Raw genomic sequence first — 21,199 nt, 5'->3', positions numbered from 1 at the left:
ATTTCCACTCAAAAGAAATGAGTGCTCCAAGTCTGCTCTGGAAATATAACTGTAAAAATCACTCAGAAGCTGCATTTTCCCCAAAGGAAATATTATAGCTCACCGTGAAATCCCATTTGGGGATTTAATTAAAAAAATAATTAGCTACTGCCCTAGAAGAAATCAAAAGAAATCTGAAGTTGAGCTTAACCATTTGCAGGGTAGAAGATACAAAATCTTTAAAAGAAGTTTGCTTTCAAAAGTGTTTGTTAATGCGAAAGCAGCATTAATCTTTATTTTCAATAATAAATATAAACTTTGTTACAGTTTCAAAATTACACTGACTGATTATCATACAAATAAGGGTAACGATCCTTGCAGAAAAAAGGTGGGAGAACACCGATTGGCACCGATACCATCAGTCACTGAGATATCAACACCGAAGAGAGGAGAGGAAGAGAAAGACGACTGATCACCCTGGCTGGGGAGAGGGGGCAGTTTTCAGAAACTGCCACCATCTTATAACTTGGGATTGCAGTTACTAAACTACTCCCAATCCATTGTCTTGAATTTATGAAAATACATTTAAACGAGGAAAGCTGAACGCACTGGACAGAATTAAACCTGAAAGGTCATTAAGAAGATAGTCTCAGTGAACGTTTTTTGGTACTCTACTGCCCCCCTGTGTAAGCAAGAGGGACTGCCAGGAACAACTGAAGAATTCAACATCATTTTACACTTCAGATAAAAGGGACGTAAAGAAAAAAAAAACAAAAAGTAGAAATCAAAGCACCAAGTGTTGTCCAACATGAATCTACAGAGGTTTCGCGGTGACATAAGCTTGAGCTTCATCTTTCCCGTCTTCCTCTTCCCCGTCCTTACAGCCAGCTCCAGGTACAGTATGTCCCCTCCCTGAATGAGTGCGTTCTGTGCTTATCACAAAGAGTCTTAAAGGATCTGCTCAGTGCTCGAGGCAGAGATGTCAAGAAGTCTCCAGGCCGCGTATGGGTTGAGCTCCTCCTGGTCTCGACAAAGAGCCCACACATACATCATCCTCAGCACTTTTTCCTGCGACAGACACAAATAAACCCACTGTAAATGTGCAAGTAAGTCAAAAAATAACTAAAAATGATATTTATTATCTTAGACAAGTACAAACATTTATAAATGGTTGTGTCAGTCTGATCAAAGCCATGTTGGGCTATACATTTACGTGTGTCCACAGACATACGCTCGTCACAAGCCTTCCTTGACAGAGCAACATGGCTGATTTGTAGCTCATAATAAAGATTTCTGGAACTCTAAATCAAGAAAATCATTGCTCGAATCTTTTATACACATTCATATAAATAAATGACAAAAGAATTGCATTATACCTATAACAACAAACCGAGAAAGATTAGTCTGAACACAGTGTGACGATCAGCTCAATGATGGATTCAAAGCCGTTTTGACTGTGGTTTGTGTTTTTGTTTGTGTGATTAACTCACCGGGTCTCCTTCCACCACGTCTCCTTTGGTGTTTCGGATCACCATCACTAACTGAGCCTGAAATGTGATGATCAACACAGGGCCCTGGTCCATCATCTTACCCATGGCCAGCTGAAGGGAAGAAAAAAAAAATGCATCAACACTTGAGTGACCCATCAACTGATTCATTTATTTAATTTTGCTTCAATTTTAGACTAAAGGCAAAAGGGATTCCCCTCAATTTTACAAATCTTTATTTTTTCCTAACACAGACTTGAGGTTTTCAAAGTATTTTAATTAAATCTAATACATTTTTAAAAAGTACTTTGATGGATGTTTAATTGACACAAACAGTTGTAGTGAGTAGCAACGATACAAAATCCTTATTCCGAATCATTCTGACAATGCGAATATACCTTCAGGTCTGAAAAAACAAATAATTTCAAGAAACAACCAAGAAACCTGTTGAAGTGCAAAATAGTTTAAAAAATATATCTAGAGACATAAAATCATGGTGAAACGATGTCCGTTTAAAATTTAGACTGACACAAAATATTTTCATAATTTGCTTCAGATTTAATTAAGAAATGGATGCTTTATATGCAAATACAAATTGTAAATACTCTCAATTTGCAAACCACTGTGAGTTTAAGCCCAAGACACTTTAAAGAGTTCAATACTCTTGACAGCTTGGTGTTCATTATAGAGTCGCCTCTCTTACGTCAATATTGTCGATGTCCAGGATCTTCGAGTGGAACTGAAGCCCCATGGCTTTGGCTTGTTGAATTGGATGTGCCAGCTGGCTGTATGTCTAGAAACAACAATAATGGAGAAACAAACCCAAGATAAAATGACTGATGCTCGTCTGAACGAGGAGTATCAGTCTGAAGCCATCACATCCTTGACTCTCACTTAAGGCAGCGCAGTGTTGTGAAACCACACGACCGAGTTTAGATATATGGGTCAACACAATTTGTGCATTTGACACAAGATTTTTTTTTTAATCTATTCTCACATATTTTTTTCTTTTAATCAATTTAATGCTAGCTGAAGTTGCCAGAAGTTTACCCATTTCTGTAGCAATGATAAATTCTAATCTTTTATTTTCAATCAATTCAGAGTGAAAGCATGAGAAAAACCATACCGCTTCATAACACCAGTCCTTCAGAACCTCCAGTTCCCCTCTGATCATCGCCTGTTCGATACCAAAATAAAAAAGACATTTTCAATCACAACATTTTCAAGGACATACCCAATCACATCCATTCAATCTTTGTATTTTTTTTTTTTTTTGATCGTTATTGATTTGGTTTCATTGACAAAGGTTAGCTAACAACTCTAATTACATTCACACTGAACTTAATGTTTTAGAGAAAGACAACATGTATGGACATCGACTCTCATTTACGTCTAAAGAGGAGCTATGTTACAGTTAAACATACCTCCAGTATATTGGGGATGATATCTCGTTCACACTGCTTGAGAAATGAATCTTTGTCAAATGAAGGATCCACTTTTAAAATCTCTGTTAATACCTCAGACATCTCAGTCTTTGAAAACAGTCCACCTGTGTGCACATGTGCCCAAAACACATGAGTAAAAGAAGCAGAAACACAAATAATTGTGAAATTAACAAAAATGTTGACAAAGCCTTCAGACATTTTTGATGTTAACAGAAAGGGAGTTTTGAATGACAAAACAATGTATCTGGTCAATGAACTTAAAAATGGAAAGCCAAAAAAGTGTAATGAGTCCAAAAACAAGCAATTTAAAACCACGAAATGAGATCAAGTGAGCGATCAAAAGTGGGAATGTTGAAGCTCACTTCTGGACTGAGAAAAATACCTCTACCTCGACCTTTGAAATCACATTTATTAAAACACGTATCTACTCATCACCACTGCTGTCCTACACCATAACATGATTTATGAAATCAGGAAATTTCCAACGTAGGGTGAAAGTGTGTGCCTGTGTGCAATATCCATGTTCAAGTAAAAACAAATGCAATAAATTTAATACAGATGAAATGAACTGCAAGACTGATGAATCCTGCAGTGATAACAGCTGCAGAGACAAAGTATAGTTCTGACTTTCAGGGAACTTTATAGCCAACGAATCAAATGGAATACAGGGAATCCAGCACTGAACCAAAATTTAAGATGAAAATGAAGCAGACAGGGTGCAGCAAGACTGAGTCTAGACTTCATGTTAAATGAGAAGTGACTGCTTAGCTGTAATTACAATTTAATTAAAAAGGCGCCTTGCTACCTTTTTTTCCCTAATTCAAATTTTGGTGGTGTAAATGTTCTCTTAATTCTGAAGAACCCCAAGGTAACATTTACTCAGTTTCTAATAAAACTTCTCTCGGGTAGATCAATGCAGACAGTTGAAAGCAGAGAACTCTCACCTATAAGGTCAGTCATCTTGTCGGTGACGGCACGAGACGCTCTGATGAAGGCGTTGTCGCTCTCGTCATATTTCATCTTCATCTCAAAAAACCCTGCAGTTAAAACGAGAGTGAGTCAGACCGTCTATCCATACATGAATGTTTCACCACACATGTAGATGAATGGCAGAAAGCTGCTACGTTCTCTCGGGTCAGCTAATGATTGGCTTCTCAGAAATGCAACACTTTTCCTGTGAAAACGCGAGTTCCCACAGGACCTGTTGTTACAGTGAGAAATGACATGCCTCAACACTGGCACTCAGAAAAAAGCAAGAGTGATTAATGAATCAAGAGTGTGACTCCAGTGTGAGCTGAAAAATATAAGCAGTTATGTGTCTGTATTTAACCGAGGTTGCAAAAATGTAAAACTCTGTTTAAAATCTGCAATAAGTACAAGTTAATGATCTACGCAATAAGAAACATAACAATAACAATATCAATATCTAACAATGACAATGCAGATGAGACTTGCACACTTGCAAATTTTTCCTGCAACAACTAAATCCTCAGCATAGCACGGGAATGAACTGGGTTATTTGGTTCAGTGTTGCTGAAAAGAGGCTTTATGTATTTCTAACACTTTCAAAACAGGTGTGAGGTGGTCCCCCACTCTCCCCAGAGACATCAAAGAGGGAAATTCCCCTTTTCCAGATTTTTCCTCCCTCTCCATTCTATGAGAATCCCTGCTGGAATTCATCCCACTCTCAGTTTCACTGAAGTGACTAAAAGCATTATTGAAGTCACAGAAGTTCTCTGCTGTAGATCAAAGGTTTAATTGGCAGGTGATGAACTGGTCTCACCACCCAATCTTATGTTAAAAAAACAAAAAAGCACTTTGTCCTAACTACAACCAGGGTTATCTTCAACTTTAAAACATTATTATTCATTGATACTGTCCCCTAACCACGACTTGGTGATGTAAATATATAAGCTCTCTGCTGTAAACCTAATATCATCAATCAGCAATGTGCCACATTAACTACCAGCAAGCGTTAATTACTAGAGCCTAATAAAGTGGGTGTCAGTTACTGAGTAAAATGTTCATCACTCAAGCCCAGAAACAACACATGAGCATTTGATAACTTAGATAAGTTTGATAAAATCTATTTGTCACCCTTAACTTTTAAAAAGTTAATGACAGCAGTGTTCATCACAGTGAAATCAAATCTTATTTGATTTCTATCATCTATCAACATATGCTTATACTGGGGGGGGCACATAACTCTCAGATGAATGCCAGAGATGGCGTTTGACCTAATAAATACAGCCTCCAATGCTGTCCTCCTCAGTGTCTCCTTCACTGTCCTCTACTCCAGCATGACAAACTGTGTGTGCCGTGAGGACATTCATCATCTGAGGCAACTGTTCACCTTTCACAACAAGTTCATTCAATAACCAACAATATTGTCATCTTTAAAATGTTTCCCATATCAAGCAGTCTGGTCATAAAACACTGAAAACATTCTGTGCTGCGGGTCAGGATGGGTAGCAGCCTCTCACATCAACATGAAGACCAATTGACGGTATGAAACTTGCTCAGTTTGACATTCAAAACACCTTTTTTTACAGTTTCTTCTGCACAGGAGCATTTTTTGCTTCATGTTTTTACAAAAAAATAAGTGCAGCAGTTTGACCACAGAGAGATTGAAGGCAGTGAGGAAGGTTTTGATCAGCTGACAGTTTATATATGGGATTGGCTAGAGAGCCACGCTACCCATAACAGCACTGAGCGGTATAAGAGATGGGTGGATGGAGAGATTATAGCCTGTTTAGAGAGATATCTTCATTGTCGTGAGATTAGGTGCCAGGTGTTTACCTCTGCTCCACCAGGTGTTTACTCCGCCAGATGCTTAGCGAGCAGCAACTGAGCAGTATGAGGATGGATCTTCCAGAAAGTAAGAAAAGACTGGCTTCTAGCGCTGCCACAACTCCAGCACAGACCCCATCAGGCAAAACAAACTTAAATTTTACTCGAGCGCTACTAAAAGAGCGAGGAAGGAGTTCCCTCTTCCGTGCACGTACATGGACGCAAGCCAGACACGAGCGTTTCACTAAGCTTCAGTTACGCCCAAGGCCTAAAGGGCCTTGTTTCGCATAAAACGTGCAAACTCCTTAATGTACCTTTAAACTCAAGCAATCCCTATTAGGAGACCTGCTGCAACTTTTCAAAAACAAAATGCAGAGATGATATACTTAAGATATCAATCGCTTACTGTTGAAGACCACATTGTTGTCTTTGAAATCCTTCCACTGTTGGTACCATTTGGAGTCTTTGTGGAGTACAACGCCCATAGCTTCCCTGAAGAAAAACCGTAAGTCAAAATTAAAGCTGAATTAGAGATGATAATCACAATTATTCAGGTTTACATCTAAAAAAAAAATTAAAAAAAATACAGCCACATTACAGAATAGCCACTCAGCAGTTTTTCTTACTATAAAAACTCCCAAACAAAACAAAAGTGTCCTTTTTTCTCAAGTTTGAGATTCTTTCACAGGTCCCTTATACTGGATCTGAAGGGCCACAGTCCTGAGTGTGTGTTTGTTTGTTTGTTTTTATTAGTTAACCTTTATTTACACAGTAGGGCCCCATTGAGACCCAGGGTCTCATTTTCAAGAGGGATCTGTCGGTAGCAGCAAACACAGAGTTACAAATATCTCTGTGCTCCATTAAACCCAGTTATAGAGATCTCTCGTGGCTTTTTAGATTAAAGAGTATCAAAGCAGGTAAGCATTGAACATGTGCATGATTGCAGCTCTTCCATACCAGGATTTACTACTGCTGCCTTTCTAACAAAGTAATAATGAAATCAGGAAGGTGATTCTGAGTTCAGCTCTGTGATCAATTTCTTATGTTGATATTAAAACGTATAAGGCCATACTGGACCAAGAGAAGGGTACCAGTTATTTCTGAATCTCAAAGCATTTTTTTCCTCCCTCTCAGTATCTGCTCAGGCAAAGGGCACTCACGTACTCGTTGGCTTCAAAGACCTTGCTGTCCTCCGCTGATCCCTTCGAGGAGAATTCACTCCTTTTCCGCAGTCTGGCTGGAGGCCGATACGGACCCGTATGGCCCAGGTCACCGATCTCTTTCTTTACACTTTCCATGCCCTGAAAACAGGATTCAAAAGTAGTGGAAAAGAGACAAGGAGACAGTTTGAAAAATCTTATTTCATCATTGCAGGGCTTCTTTTAGTCAGTGTAATATATTAAATAACACCTGCGGCCTACAATGAGGAAACATGACTGTATACCCCAAACATGACTTCTGATCTTTTTTTTTTTTTTAACATGTATGAATCATTCCATTTTCACAAAAGCCAAGCCAAATATGTGCTAATGAATGTTAAGCGAATGTTTACCTGCGATATTGCTTTGAAAGCGCCGGTCTTCCCCAACTTCTCTCCACTCTTTGAGACACTTTCTGCAGAGGTCTTTGCAGTTTTGGCTGCTTCCTCCATTCCTTCTTTGATTTTCTTCCCGATATCTGTACGGCTGACTTCTTCTAAGCCCTGTTCATATAAAATAACAAGCCTACACATTTGAAATGTGGACTTACAAGACAACCGTATGACAAAAAAAAAAAAAAAAGAAAAGAAAAGACATTTAATCTTATCTGGCTAACAGATACAACAAATCATACTGACCTCTTTAACAGTCTCAGAGATGTCACCCAACTTCTTCTTGAAAATCTCAGAAGTCTTTGTTGTTTCAGACTCTATAGTTTTCTAGGAAAAAAGAAAATGAGGGCCTCAGACATTAAGACAAACTTAGATATTTACTTAAAAGTACGCATTTTATGCACTTACATATTTTCTCCGGGCTTGTTGAAGAGCATCGGACTCCTCAAGTTTTTTGGCTTCTTCTCGGAACTTCTTGATGTTTTCTTTCATTTCCTTGTTCTTGTTCAGCTCCTGCTTGATGTTGTCCAAAAATTCCCCCAAGAAACCTTTTCTGCCGCTACCTCTTTCCCCTGACAAATACCTTACCTGTAGAAGAGGTGAAGGGGAAACCTGGATGGCATAGAACAAAAACACCAAGTATGGATAACTGGCATTGAGAATAAATCAGACTTAAGTAACATGTCGCAATTCAACTTATGTTGTAAAGACAATGTAGCATGAAAGAGGGTTCAGGTCAGTTGTTTGTGTTCCCTGTATGCATGCATGCATGCATGTATGTATGCATTTCTGAAAGTGCAGTGCATTATTCCCAGTAGAAATACATGACTATATAAACTCAAGCGTTCTTAAACCAAATTGCACATCCTGCAATATGCAACTGCAGTATATCCAGAGAGATATAACGAGACACATTTGATCTCTGGTGCTGGTACCTGTGCCATGCTTGTGAGTAGCCAATGTGTCCTCCTGTACGCATTGGGTCTGTTGGGAAGCAGCAGGTAGGAGGAAGGGAATGATGTCAGACTCCTTCTCATACATATCTGGAGAAGAGAATGAAGAGTGAGACAAAAAAAAACAACAACAACACCATAAACATAAGCGTATGTGTGAGTGTTGTGGAGCTCTCTGTAAGTCTCTGTACGTCAATTAAGGGCCTCCACACACTACAGGATAATCGGGCCGAATTTTGCCCCGATCCTCTCCTCCCGATCGAGGCCGACAGGGTCCGATTGTCGGGAGTATGCAAATGAGTTCGGGTCCGATCTTCGTGTAGTGTGCGGTGTGTTCCGAGAGATTTTTTCCGGTCGGAGCCTCTCGGGAGGCATCGGAAGGGGAGATCGGAGATAATGAACATGTTCAATATTTCCGATCGCAAATCTTGTAGTGTGTGGTGCGCTCCGAGAGGCGCCGATCAGCTCTGAGTAGAGCTGTCCACACCCTCGAAATAAAGCTCTCTGATTGGATGAACAGCTCCGTCTCACCAAGGTGCCGCTGATTAAAAACATCCACTCACAGCTGTCAGAGCTGGATGATGAATATATGTCTGTGAAATATATTCACTATATGACAGTGAAACAGAAAAGCCAGAGCTCTAAACTCAGCCGTGCAGAAAGTGATGGTTAATCCTGTCGCTCCTGGATGAACTGGATCCTCCATTCAGACCCAAACTCCGATCTAATATCTGCATCTCCGCCAGTCCTGCAATAATCCCAATGTTTTAATTAATCTCCGTTATTAACCATCACGGAAGAATGGGGAAGAAAAAAATAATAATAAAAGAAAAAAAAACTTTCCACTGATTCCGTGCCCTCAGAGACAGAGCGGACTATAATGAAACTTTCCTAATCAACGTATTTTTACTCTGATTTAAACTATCAAATCTGTGGACATAAAGAATGATTTAAGATATTTGATGATTTAAAAAAGATTTAAAAAAGTAGCTTTTATTTGACACGGTCTGCTAATAACTTTATTCTACTGCTGCACTCGGGACTCAAAAGTAAAAAAAAACAAAAACAAAACACACAAACAGATTAGCTAATAAGCTGAATTATTATTAAATGTAAATTATAATAAAATGATCTGAAACTATGTTTCCCTCTTCTGTACTGGAACATTTAAATTTTCTAACAAGGTGCTGACAGTCCGTGCTCCGTGCGCACGGCGGGTGGGGGTCTGCACTGAAGGAGCGATACCAATGTGAATGAATGAACTGAGGGAACGAATGAGTTCTCCACTTATTATTGAAAGTGGAGATGAATGTAAAAACAGCAATGAAGGGAAACAGCACAAAGTCACGTCGGACGACGTGAGATTTGGAGGAGTGAGGAGCCGATTCTCGGCTGAAGAATCTGCTAGTGTGTGTTCTGCTCCAGAGTGACACCACATACTAGACGACCAGGAGAGGAAGATTGGTTACGATCTGTCCTCTGCTGTCTTGTAGTGTGTGGTGTCTGAATCGGGGAAGATTGAAAAAATCCTGTAGTGTGTGGCCGGCTTAAGGGGTACTATCAGGATGACCACTGTCACACATTATACTGCTGCTGTTGCCTTAAATGTCCTTGTTCAATTAGAATAGGTATTTAAACAGTCCTCGTCCCGCTGTTCACATTTTGACATCATGAGGCAGAGACAACACTAAAAACTAATCCCCAGTACTTTGCCATTGTGAGGTTTCAGTCAGGATGTTCACAGATGGAAGAGGCCACTGAGCTGAGTATGTCAGAATGCAGCAGGTTGAACAGACAGAGAGACTGGAAGAGTCACAGAAAAGTATAGAAGTAGACGTCCTCACGTTACATCCAACACTGATGACCGCTTCATTGAAATTTGCTTTGTATAACAGAATGGTGAAGGCCACTCAACTCCAGGCACATTTAAAGGAGGTGACAGGCACCAAGCGTCACATCAGGCCTTTGGAAAACAGTTTTCACCCATGTGGTCCACGTGAAAGATGACCTGTAAGAGTACCTGACCGCTCCACCAGGCACAGGCATCATTGTCTGGCATGGGCCAGGAAGTATTTACTTGAGGGACCAGTAGGCTTCAGTTCTGTTGTCTGATGAAAGAACATTCACTCCAAGTAGAAATGATGGCTGCCAGCAATGTGAGAGATATCAAGGAGCCCACTATGCATCAGCCACTGTAGTCACCAGACGAGCCTGTGACGACCATGGTGCTACAGCGTGGACAGGTGTCCAGACAATACAGAACTGTCCTATGCTTTGGAATGGGGCAGTGAAAAGTCCATGCTACCTCAATAACTCTGCATGGGCGGCACAGGCCTAAGTTCACCTTTATAGTCGATAATGCAGCTCATCAAGGTGGTGTCATTAGGGAACGGCTGCTGGAGACTGGGGGACCTTAAACTCAGTGGTCTACACTTTCTCCAAACCTGAATCCCTTTAAAAAAAAAAAAAAAAAACTCTGGGTGCAAAGGTTCACTGGCCTGAGGGCCATTCGTCAAAAAGGTGGGATAGCCATGCCTCAGCAGAACCCTCCACTAGTGGACAGCTTTTCAGTTTTAGTCAGGCTGTAAAACTTAGGCTCAATCGAGGAGATATGATCTTTTGATCAACGGTTTTCTCCACGCGGTCTGAATTTAATAGTCTAATCAGAATTTGCAGGGAGAAGACTGACAAACCCATGCAGGTCAAACACACGGAGTTACACCCCAACCTGTGACACGCTTCACGAGGTACTTGGAGAACAATAAAATCACGAGAATGGCACATTACAGTCGCAAGAGCACTTTTTCTTACCAACAGGTATCATTAGCAAAGCTGCTCAATTACTATAAATCCACTAGCAAAGCTAAAGATACTGGAAAACGGAAACCTAAGGAGTTCGTGTCTTTATTATGACTGTTCGAGACGCAGACGTCCAAACAAACACCGGCTGCATGTGTTCACACTCGGAGCTAATTCTGGGAGCTAACGCTACTTTTACAAAACACGCAGAAAAAAGACCGGATTTGTAAGGCTGGCTGTTGAACGGACGGATCCTTAAAACCCCTCTCTTGATATTTAAATGTGTTCACAAGTTTAAACTTAAAAAAAAAAGACGAGTCCAAACACTCACTTGATAACACTGACACACGGGAGTCGCCATCTTGAATGCGGTGCCTATGACCTTCTTCCGGTGGTGACCTTTCACGTCCACGTAGGGTGGGCGGTCCTAAGTGCTCATAGATTAACCTCGTGAGCTGGTGAGATGTGCTCCTCCCAAGAAACACCTCCATAGTGACCCAGACACACGAGATTCACCAAATAACACAAAGAAGCTTGAGTTTCGATGAGGTACCAGAATAAACCCTACACAGGCACAGGAAGAACATGCAGCCTCTCCCCGGGGGAAGAAATCAAGAAATGGCCAATTTTATTGGAGTTAATTACCTTTCAGAAAAAGGCAGGGTACATTCTGATCAAAGTATCAGTTCATTATGCTAATGTATCAAACAGACAGATACGTTTTTACATGAAAGCCCCTGACACAAAGTCCCCAGGAAACAATTCAAACTAGTTCTTCATACGAGATCAAAATTATCCTTTTTCTTTCATTTCTTTTTCCCACATTAATCTATACTATTTCTAGGATGTAGTGAGTAGCTCCATTAAGACAGTCTGGAGAGCTGATGGGGATCAAGGGACTTGCTCATGGGTTTTCTCACAACAGTGTTGACCTGACCGCTGTAGAAATCAAACCTGCAAACTCCTGATGACAAGTCTCTCTCTAGCGTGTAGGTCATAACTGCCCCACATAGTATGTAAGTTACAGTTCTTGAGGTACACATAATAATTTGATATTAGAGTGTAATCTGATAACTTCTTTAAGACATGGCTTCACGGGGACTATCAGTGCAGTCTTGGTTACATTAGCATCAAAGACCATTTCTGTAGGTTAGTCAGTGAACTGCTGGCTGTCAGACTTTGCTCATACTATCTTTCCTTTCAAATCTCACACGCTACTGTAGTTGCATTTTGTTCCTCTTTCTGCTGACATGACCCTGGCATGCTTTGTTAGCCACACTGTATGCATCATTCTTCAGCCTGAACATACTTGTAGGGTACCATTTTCAGGTGACTTCAGCCGTGTCCTGAACCTCATCCAGTGTGTGACAGCTAAAACTATATTGGGGGAAAATTCAGGCTTTACTGTACGCTGGTGTGAAGGATACCTACAGGTCAACCCTCTCTTCCACTGACTTCTGTCTGCTTTTTGTCTTATATCTATCTTATCCCTTTTTTTCTTTCTATCCTTTAAACTTAACCACAACACCAGAAAGTCATCAACTCTGAGCCATCCTGGTTCTGCAAAAGCTTCCTCCTGTTTTTCTTTCCACCATCACCTATGCTTGCTCAAGTGGAATAATTAAAAATAATACAAACTTCTGCAGGGCTACTTTCAGGTAACTGACTGGGATGTAGTCACAGGAAAAGGACACAAAGGACCAATTGGGTAGAAAATATAGGCAAGGATAAAATGAGTGCAATAAGATTTTAAAATAGAAGTTAAACTTAAATATGCAATATACCCCTGGCAATGTGCAATAGTGTAGATTTAGAAAAACTTGATGTCCTTGGTTACATAATATGCATAGGACCTCACAGGTAATCAGTGAGACTTCCAGCAGCAGAGGGATTGGGAAGAACCTCAGCCTTGAGCCGACATTGACAGATCAAAAAGCAACGTCGCTATGTACACTTGGCCGCCACAAGCCAGTTATCCCTGTGGTCACTTTTCTGACACCTCCTGCTTAAATACCTGAACAGAAGTGGTGGGTGGAGTTGGTGGCCATGGTGCCAGCTTTCAGCGCGAGTCGGGTGCCGTGCAGGTCTATGAGGGAGGGCAGAGGGGTACAAATATCTACCCTAAATGCTGAGATCAATATAATACCTGCTTAAACAAGAAAATACATTTTGTAGCTTCTGGTGCCAGTATAACTTTTATCGCAACATTAAAAAACATATACTCTTCACTTAACAGTGAAACTTTGATTCAAACTTGCAGTGTTAAACGCCTCGTGAGCTGCTGATTTATAGCTATACCTGAGCTCATATGAAAAAGCACAAAAAGTAAACTCAGAAATATTCAGCTTTATTATCAAATCAAATTACTGATCAAAGGCAATCAACGTTCAGACAAGTCTAAAAAAACATTTGGTCACTAAACTGTGAGGTTTCAGAAGACATTTCCAACATGTTCACTGTAACAAATTGTTGACTGATAACATTTTCACAGTGACAAATATCTAAATAACCAAATAAAGTAAAGAACACTTCAGACGACGCCAAATGGTTGGTGGTGGGGATTAAAAACGCCTGATCTGAAAAGGAAGTTATGCATTCCTATCAATTCTAACATCAATCTCTCTTCCATTCAGCCGGTAGCCATTCATGGTACGACAGGCGAACTCAGCAGTTTCGGGGTTGTCGAAGCGGACCACACCACAGCCCTTGGACTTGCCATTCTCCATCTTAATATCAGCATACTGGACCATACCTTCAGAGGAGAGAATAATGTCAAGTGTTAATCTGTGTTGTCAGTAAGATCACGAGGGTTGATTGTGATAAGCTTGGCAATAGTTACCACATGTGTTAAAGGTATCCTTCAGCATCTTCCAGGTGAAGTCAAATGGCAACTACACAAATACAAAAAGCAGCGATAGGTTAGAATCATGTGATAAAATGGTTTTTTTTTTCAAGTTCATAAAGCTTCACTTAGCATGAGCACTTACGTTTCTGACAAAAATCTGGCATCCTTTCCTCACATTGCCTCCACCAATCCCAGGCCCTCCAGGTCCAGCTCCTCCAAATGAATTTCCACCGAAGCTTCGATCCAAGTCACCGGAACGGTCAAACTGACCACCAACGCTTCCTGAGCCCATCCGGTCCATGCCAGAGCTCATTCGATCGAGTCCACCAGAGGGGAAGCGGTCAAGTCCTCCAGTGGAGCCCATACGGTCAAAACTGCTGCCCATTCTGTCAAGCCCAGTGTTGCCCATGCGATCCATACCCACTGGCGAACCATAGTCCATGCTGGAACCCATGCGATCCATAGAAGATGGAGTTAGACGATCAAAGCCAGCTGGGCCAAGGCAGTCCATGCTGGAGCTCATACGATCCAGGCCGGGTCCAAGCCTGTCCATACTGGGACCCAGCCTGTCCATGCCCGAGCCCATCCGGTCGAACCCAGAGCCAAGCCTGTCCAGATCAGACACTCGATCCATCCTGTCCATGCCCATCCGGTCCATCCCTCCCATGCGTTCCATGCTTCCTCCCAGGCGGTCCATTCCCGAGCTCATCCGGTCCATACCCAGGGAATTTCCTATAAAAACGATTTAACAAAAAGAAAATAAATAGGTGATTCAACTTAAATATCACAGGGGCTTTCAAACAAATTCAAGTCTATACTAACCCATTCCTCTTTCAAAGGAGTCTCCGAAATTATTGCGAGACATGTCATTTCGCCCAAATTCCCTGTCAAAACCACCACCAATCCCACGATCCATGTCTGACAAGGCAAGAGATGAAACCATCAGAAACACCGAGCAAACTTGAAAGTACTCCATTCTCGCTTTGGAGCCCAAAGCATGTGTCAACACACTCTTACCATTCATTCTGCCCATCCCAGAAGATCCGAAACGATCCATGTTGTTCATTCCACCAAAGTTGTCCATTCCTTGAAGCACACATGAAACAGTACTTGGTGTGACCCCCACAAAAGATAAAAAAAAAATATTGCATGTATCTGAGGTCTATCAAAGGCTGCAGTTATAAAATGCTCTATTACACACCTCCCCCCATGCGACCTCCCATGTTTCCGAAGTTCATGCCATCCATTCCTATGAGTGAAAACAGTGAAGATGAGTCTCAGATGACTGGTGCCTTTTCTTCAAGGGGATTAACAAAGCCACGGAGCCTTTACTTGCCTCCAGGGCCCATGTTGCCCATACCACCACCACCACCACCTCTGTTGAGCTGCGTAGCATCAATCGGCTGCCCACCGGGTCCCAGGCCCAAACCAACCCCGCTTAGGCCACCTGGATACAACAGTTAAAAAAAAAAAAAAACAGAAAAGAAAACCAAAATCACTCTAGCAGTCTGTGTTAGACCCACACAGAAAGCACTCAACCCTCGAGAGCATCTGCAGTCCATTTAACTGAGATACTCAGCATGCTATTGTTTCAAAGTTAGCAAGTCAGTAAGCCATGATAAATAGAAAAAAATCTAATGTGAATAGCATTTTTACTTACAGAAAAAGTCAGACTGATTAAGAATCATCATGAAACAGAACCTTAACATGTCATACTTGGGGTAATGCTGTTGGCTTCTAAGTGAGTGATACAGAAGTCTAAGGTTAATTTTCCTCTGAATCAAATCTATCATCCATGAGGAATAACAGGTATATCCTTACGTGGAAGAGCAGCTCCCCTTTCTGGTGGACCAAAATCTTTTGGGAGGGATTTCTCATCCTTTAAAAAATAAAAAGACATTCAAACTGTGTTGATATGATTTTGGAGAGGGAGATCTGATATGCAGTGAAGGCAACGTACCAGTTTGACATGCATGGTTCTGTTGAACAAGAGCTGCCCATTGAACATAGCTGTGAAATCATTGAGGAAAACAAAATACTGGAAACTTTGGACAAAATGAAAGTCAATTAAGACAATGAAAAAGCATAAAAACAATATGTCAAACATTTCAGAGGATACAGACGGCCTGGACTGCTTCAATTGGCATTTCAAATGTTACAGTTCCCATTCCTCTGCTTTTGCCATCCTTGTCCTCCAGAATGTCAGTTCTGACCACCATGCCTGCCATGCTAAACACCTCCTTCAGCTTTTTCCATCCCACCTTGTAGTCGAGCTGTTGGCACAGGGCATATTATTACTGTACTTGCTATACGAGTACTCCAGAGGAAAAACAGTGAAAAAAATAGAGGACTTACATTTGCGACAAAAACTGTGCTGCCAATCCTTCCAGCCTGGAGGCCATGGATGATTTCATTTGGGATGTTGGGGTTGTTCATCAGACTTGGAGGAATACTGACCATAGGCCCATTAGGTCCAGGTCCCATGCGATCCATGCGGTCCATACCACCCATTCCCCCCATGCGGTCCATACCCCCCATACCACCCATTCCACCCATGCCACCCATGCCTCCATGGCCACCTGGAGGACCACCTTGAGCCTTGTTGATTTCCCTCTGAGCAATCACACCATCAGGATCCTTATGAAGAATATAAATAAATTACTTAGGGAAGATTTTGGTCTCAAGGACAGCTCTGACCAGTGTGTTTTTGTGTGCTGTGACCCACCTCTTTCACCTTCAGTGGTCGTCCATTAAAGCTGTGTTTGTTGACCTTCTCCACTGCTTTCTTCATTAGTTCTTCAGTCCTGAACTCAACAACACTGGAAAAAAAAAATCACAATGACAAACTAGTTGATTCCTACACTATTCTAACGAAAGGATGTGACTTTCCTAAAAAAAAAAAAAAAAAAAAAAAAAAAAAAAAATTGATAAATAAATAAATAATTAAAAATACTTACGCACAACCCTTCATTGATTGAAGTCATCGGAGCAGGATGCAACAAAAAGTGAAGAACATTTTGAATTAATAAGAGTTTCTTTTTTCCAGCTCTAACAAAAGATTTTAAGTGAGGTTCAGAAAATGAGGCAATAGTCAACGCTTCCATGCACAATTCAAAGGTCAAAAACACACGTCTACAGCCTTGGCCAGAACGCTGTGCTTCCAAAAAGTTACATTAAAAGATCCTGTATTGTTTTACCCAATAACAAACACGATACAATCAAGTGTAGAGAATATACAGAGTTTTCCGACATCCGATAACAGAAAATCCACAAAGAGAAAAAATCCCCACAACTAAGATAGATGAGGCAACTGTTCCAGTAGAGCGGTTCTGTGAATGGATGATGTTTAACAACCATCTACCAGCCTTGACAACCTCTGCGGACTAGACCACTTGAGATCGTGAAAAGCAACTCCAGCAACCAAAACGAACGTTGTCGGCTACTGCAATGCCCAGGACTGGATACAGAGAAAGCTGAAGTCCTGTTTGAGATGCATCCACCCTTCAGGATACCCTCAAGTCAGTGCCACAGACGACGAATAAACACGCCTACATCATAACACCAACCCGCACTCCCAAAGTATCTGAATCCAGACAATTTCCAACAATTTAAATATGACAACCAAAGCAGACAAACACAAGTTTGTCTAGGCTTATTTATGAGTTTTATTTGTGTATTTGCACTTACCCTTGATTTGCCTTCTGCGTCCATTAAGTGTTCCACGTACGTTACCTCACCCACTACAAATCAGATTCCAGAGACGACACACACCAAGGGGAGAGAAGCCGAGAGAATAATGGGGGTTTAGAGTAGAAACACAAGTAGGGCGGCCGGTGACAGTGAGCTCCGACTCCAAGTCCCGAGCCTCCCTCCAGCACCTCAGCAGCACAAATTGGTACAGGTCTACAAAAACCAAGCTTGTCTTTTTTTTTTTTTTTTTAAAGAAATTACTTCTTAGTCTGTCCTTGTTAGAATTCTCCCAAAATTCCCAAAGCAGTAGACTGAGGACAACAACTGTTGAAATGGCCAACAGCCTTCCTACTTAGATATAATGCCATGAACACCGCCTCCAACATGAAGAGGTTTGACCAAATAATTTCAAGTTGGCAACACCCGCTCATTTCGTCTGCCCATTTCATTGCAAACCTGAACATACTTTTTCAGATATCACCATTTGAAACCTAAGACTACTGCATCAATCATTTTCCCATGAGCCTAAGAAGAAACCTTCAGCTGGAGAACTAACCATATTCGGAAAATAAGCTCTTCAAAAAGAGAAACATCTAACTGCACCCCATTCGCAATGTTGCCGTTACTGAGATGCACAATCATAATTTGATGCAGCATCTGCGACAGCCACGCTGTGTACCATGGTCAGGTGTCTATTCAACAAATGGACATCAGTGACCAAACCTCTGGAGACAAGGACAGTGCGTAAGAAGCTGCTTCCTTTTGTAGACCTGTACCCCAGAAAAAAATCCCCAGCACACGGCTGTTTGGCACAACAGGGAGATCTGCTGAGTAAACATTCGCTTGCCAAGGTCGCACCTAAAAAAGAAAATGCAATTTAACTCCACAGTCAGTTGTCATAGCACGAATTCCTGACCTTCCTTTGGAAAAGGATAATGCCTCTAGCACAGAGTTAACATGATGTAAATGCCCGAAACTGAACGACTATTAATTTAACTGACTACGTTGACATATACCTTGATGAAAGTCAAAGTTGCTGCATTGCATTTGTTGAATTTATACTGCACAATATACTGTAGAATTTTCATCAAGGATTCTTGGCGAAAACATCTTTTTCATTATCCCAAGCCACTGGATTTTTCCATTAGTGGACTCGCTTTACACAAATACAACCACAACTTCTCAAAACCCTCAAAAGGTTTGGAAGATCTCATTAAAAACTTTTAAGTGTTCAACTTCAAGATTCACCACGCTTGTACCAGTCTGCAGCAACTCAGTTTTCGGACAAATTGGGGACCGTGTCCAAAACCTTTGTTCCAACTCCCACAAGCTCTCATGCAACTTCCACAAGCCCTTACAAAGCTGTTGGGGTCAAAACAAAATGACCCTGAAGGCCATTCTGTCCTTTAATCATGTCCAAAAGGTGACACGAGTCACTTTCTTTTTCAAACACCTTACCTTTTTCTTTCATCAGGTCTTTGAGAGCTTGCCATTTAACGTCATATGGGATGTTGCTGACAAAAACACGGTATCTTTTGTTTGCGTTTCCATAGGGCTCGTAGCGACCACCTCCACCTCGCTTGTGAGGTCTCTCCTTCCTGCTTGCATTGGAATCATTCTTAGGTTTTCCATTCATTTCTCTAAAAAAATTAAAAAGAACAAAAGAAATTTGTTGGTATGAGTAAGCTTTGCAAAAAACAGTTGGACAAAACAGAAATCCAAATTCTTATTTTATTGATATCGGCTTAACATATATTTCAGAAAACATTAAAAGAAATCAATGGTGGTAAATGTTTGAAACAAATTTGGTCAGTCATAAGTGGTATATACGAATGCATATTTAACAGTACTGGCAATGTGACGAAAAATTATAATTCACATGAATAGCATCGTCAATTAATCCATCTGGTCTCACTCATGCTTGCGTAATGAAAAGTGTGTTAAAACAACAAAAGTCAATTCAGCTTAAAAGATGTAAAATGTTTTCTTTCCAGATAACGAAGGTCATACAAGTGATTGAAAACTAAAACCCAAAGCAGAATGGATGTTATAATTAATTAAATGTATTTATTTAAAAAATAAGACAAGGGGGTCCTGTTCACGAAACCATAAAGCACAATCAGGAGCTTAAACATACTTAAAATGTATTCTCATACATGCTGGTTTTTTTTTTTTTTTTATTGTAATTACGATAGAATGGATGAAGGTAGCGTTAAGACGTCTGCAGTCAAGTCGTATTGTAAGGCCACTCAGGCTGATGGGCCTGTGTTACATCACAACCAAATACCAATAAAGTGCTTTAAGTTCGGTGAAATCATGATTGAACGAAGAAAAATTGCATGCTACAAACTTCGATCATCAACTGCGTGTACTTTAGTTTCTGTTTAATGCCTCGTTTCTTTCTGTGGCTGCATGGGCCCAACACAGCATATCAAAGGCGCGGCTAAAAAAAAAAATACAAATTTAAATAACTTGGGGTTTTACAGGGATGTGCTTAATCTGTAATCTAAAGGCGCGTGGATACTGCGTAGTAGGCACGGTTATTTGGACTTCAGTGACTGCAATTAAGTGAAATGTGCTAGGCTAACGTGCGTCTACGGGTCAACAAAAGACCTTTTTGATGAATGGACTCACCCCGGCTGCTGCTGCTGTTGCGGCGGAGGCGGCGGCTGCTGCTGCGGCTGCTGGCCTGCGTTCTCGGCAACACTTTCAGTCTGCTCGTTGGACATCGTTTCGCTGGTTTTCTTTTTCCACAACGTCAATAGTTTTCAAACCGAAAACGTGGGTTCAAATTGTAGAGTAAGCGCTGAATGAGCCTCCGACAACTGCGTCTGTAAGAACAGAAAAATGGCGGATCCTCTCCGTGAGCACGAGCGGATGAAGAACTATTCGAAAAGCTTGGATCTTTTTCCGGTATTTAAATTTCAAAACAAGACTCATCCCGGATATCAGCAGCACCTTCAGAATAACAGTCAATGAATAATTCTGATCTAAGACTTGTCTAAATACTATTTTATTGTGTCATTTCTAATCTTTATTATGTTTTACATATTTTGACTGTCTATTTATAAAATCGGTGTTGTAATATAGGCTCCATTATTTTCATTATTCTATTTATTTTAGTCTGTTAAAGCATTAATTTAATTACATTTTATTTAATGGTGCCAAATACAACTATGTACAGCACTTTGAGCCAACAGCAGATGTTTTAAAACTGCTTTTGAAACAAAGCCGAATTGAGAAATAGAACAAAGCCATTGCAAGGCCCTCTTATAGAGACAACTCCAAACCCCAACAATTCCACATGAGAGCACATTTAACAATAGGAAATCTTTGCAGATGTAAGCTCAGAAGGGCTGACTATCAGCTGTTCCAGTTAGGGTGAACGGATAGAAACACAGAAAAAGATAAGGTAGACAAACAGATTGTGGGGAGGGATTCAAGTCCTGTTTTGGGTAAGGGTTGGGCTATCAAACCCTAATTTGATATTTGTTATTTATTTATTTATTTATTTATTTATTTATTTATTTATTTTTCTACCTGTTCTTAATATCAAAATTTAACAAGAACTCCTATGTTTTCTAAAATAGTATGATTTTAATTGTTTCTGGCTCTTAAGC

The 21,199-nt window shown here is 40.7% G+C and overlaps 2 protein-coding genes across 3 annotated transcripts; both read right to left on the bottom strand.

The window, feature by feature from the left end:
- Positions 1 to 255: 255 nt before the first annotated feature.
- timm44 (translocase of inner mitochondrial membrane 44 homolog (yeast)) lies at positions 256 to 11,436 on the bottom strand. Its single transcript, XM_030083090.1, has 13 exons — positions 11,376 to 11,436; positions 8,228 to 8,335; positions 7,701 to 7,904; positions 7,539 to 7,619; positions 7,254 to 7,403; positions 6,866 to 7,002; positions 6,108 to 6,193; positions 3,856 to 3,948; positions 2,891 to 3,015; positions 2,593 to 2,643; positions 2,170 to 2,259; positions 1,470 to 1,580; positions 256 to 1,047 (listed from the first exon to the last, which is right to left on the bottom strand). Exons 1-13 carry the CDS (start codon positions 11,403 to 11,405, stop codon positions 928 to 930), a joined length of 1,386 nt encoding a protein of 461 aa, XP_029938950.1. The 5' UTR covers positions 11,406 to 11,436; the 3' UTR covers positions 256 to 927.
- Positions 11,437 to 13,376: 1,940 nt separating this feature from the next.
- hnrnpm (heterogeneous nuclear ribonucleoprotein M) lies at positions 13,377 to 20,308 on the bottom strand. Of its 2 annotated transcripts, XM_030082808.1 has the most exons (16): positions 20,214 to 20,308; positions 19,038 to 19,219; positions 17,577 to 17,629; positions 16,847 to 16,854; positions 16,615 to 16,708; positions 16,245 to 16,526; positions 16,009 to 16,162; positions 15,850 to 15,899; positions 15,711 to 15,768; positions 15,226 to 15,336; positions 15,091 to 15,138; positions 14,907 to 14,975; positions 14,712 to 14,807; positions 14,032 to 14,621; positions 13,884 to 13,935; positions 13,377 to 13,796 (listed from the first exon to the last, which is right to left on the bottom strand). In XM_030082808.1, exons 1-16 carry the CDS (start codon positions 20,306 to 20,308, stop codon positions 13,633 to 13,635), a joined length of 2,106 nt encoding a protein of 701 aa, XP_029938668.1. In that variant the 3' UTR covers positions 13,377 to 13,632. The 2 variants fall into 2 exon arrangements, with proteins under 2 accessions (XP_029938668.1, XP_029938669.1); XM_030082809.1 differs by lacking the exons at positions 17,577 to 17,629; positions 20,214 to 20,308 and having other exon boundaries at positions 13,633 to 13,796; positions 19,038 to 19,164.
- Positions 20,309 to 21,199: the final 891 nt, after the last annotated feature.

Source organism: Salarias fasciatus, chromosome 23 (assembly GCF_902148845.1).
Source record: "Salarias fasciatus chromosome 23, fSalaFa1.1, whole genome shotgun sequence".
NCBI classification, from domain to species: domain Eukaryota; kingdom Metazoa; phylum Chordata; class Actinopteri; order Blenniiformes; family Blenniidae; genus Salarias; species Salarias fasciatus.
The sequence above is the reverse complement of the archived record's forward strand: the minus strand, read 5'-3'. Positions and strand labels throughout refer to the sequence as shown.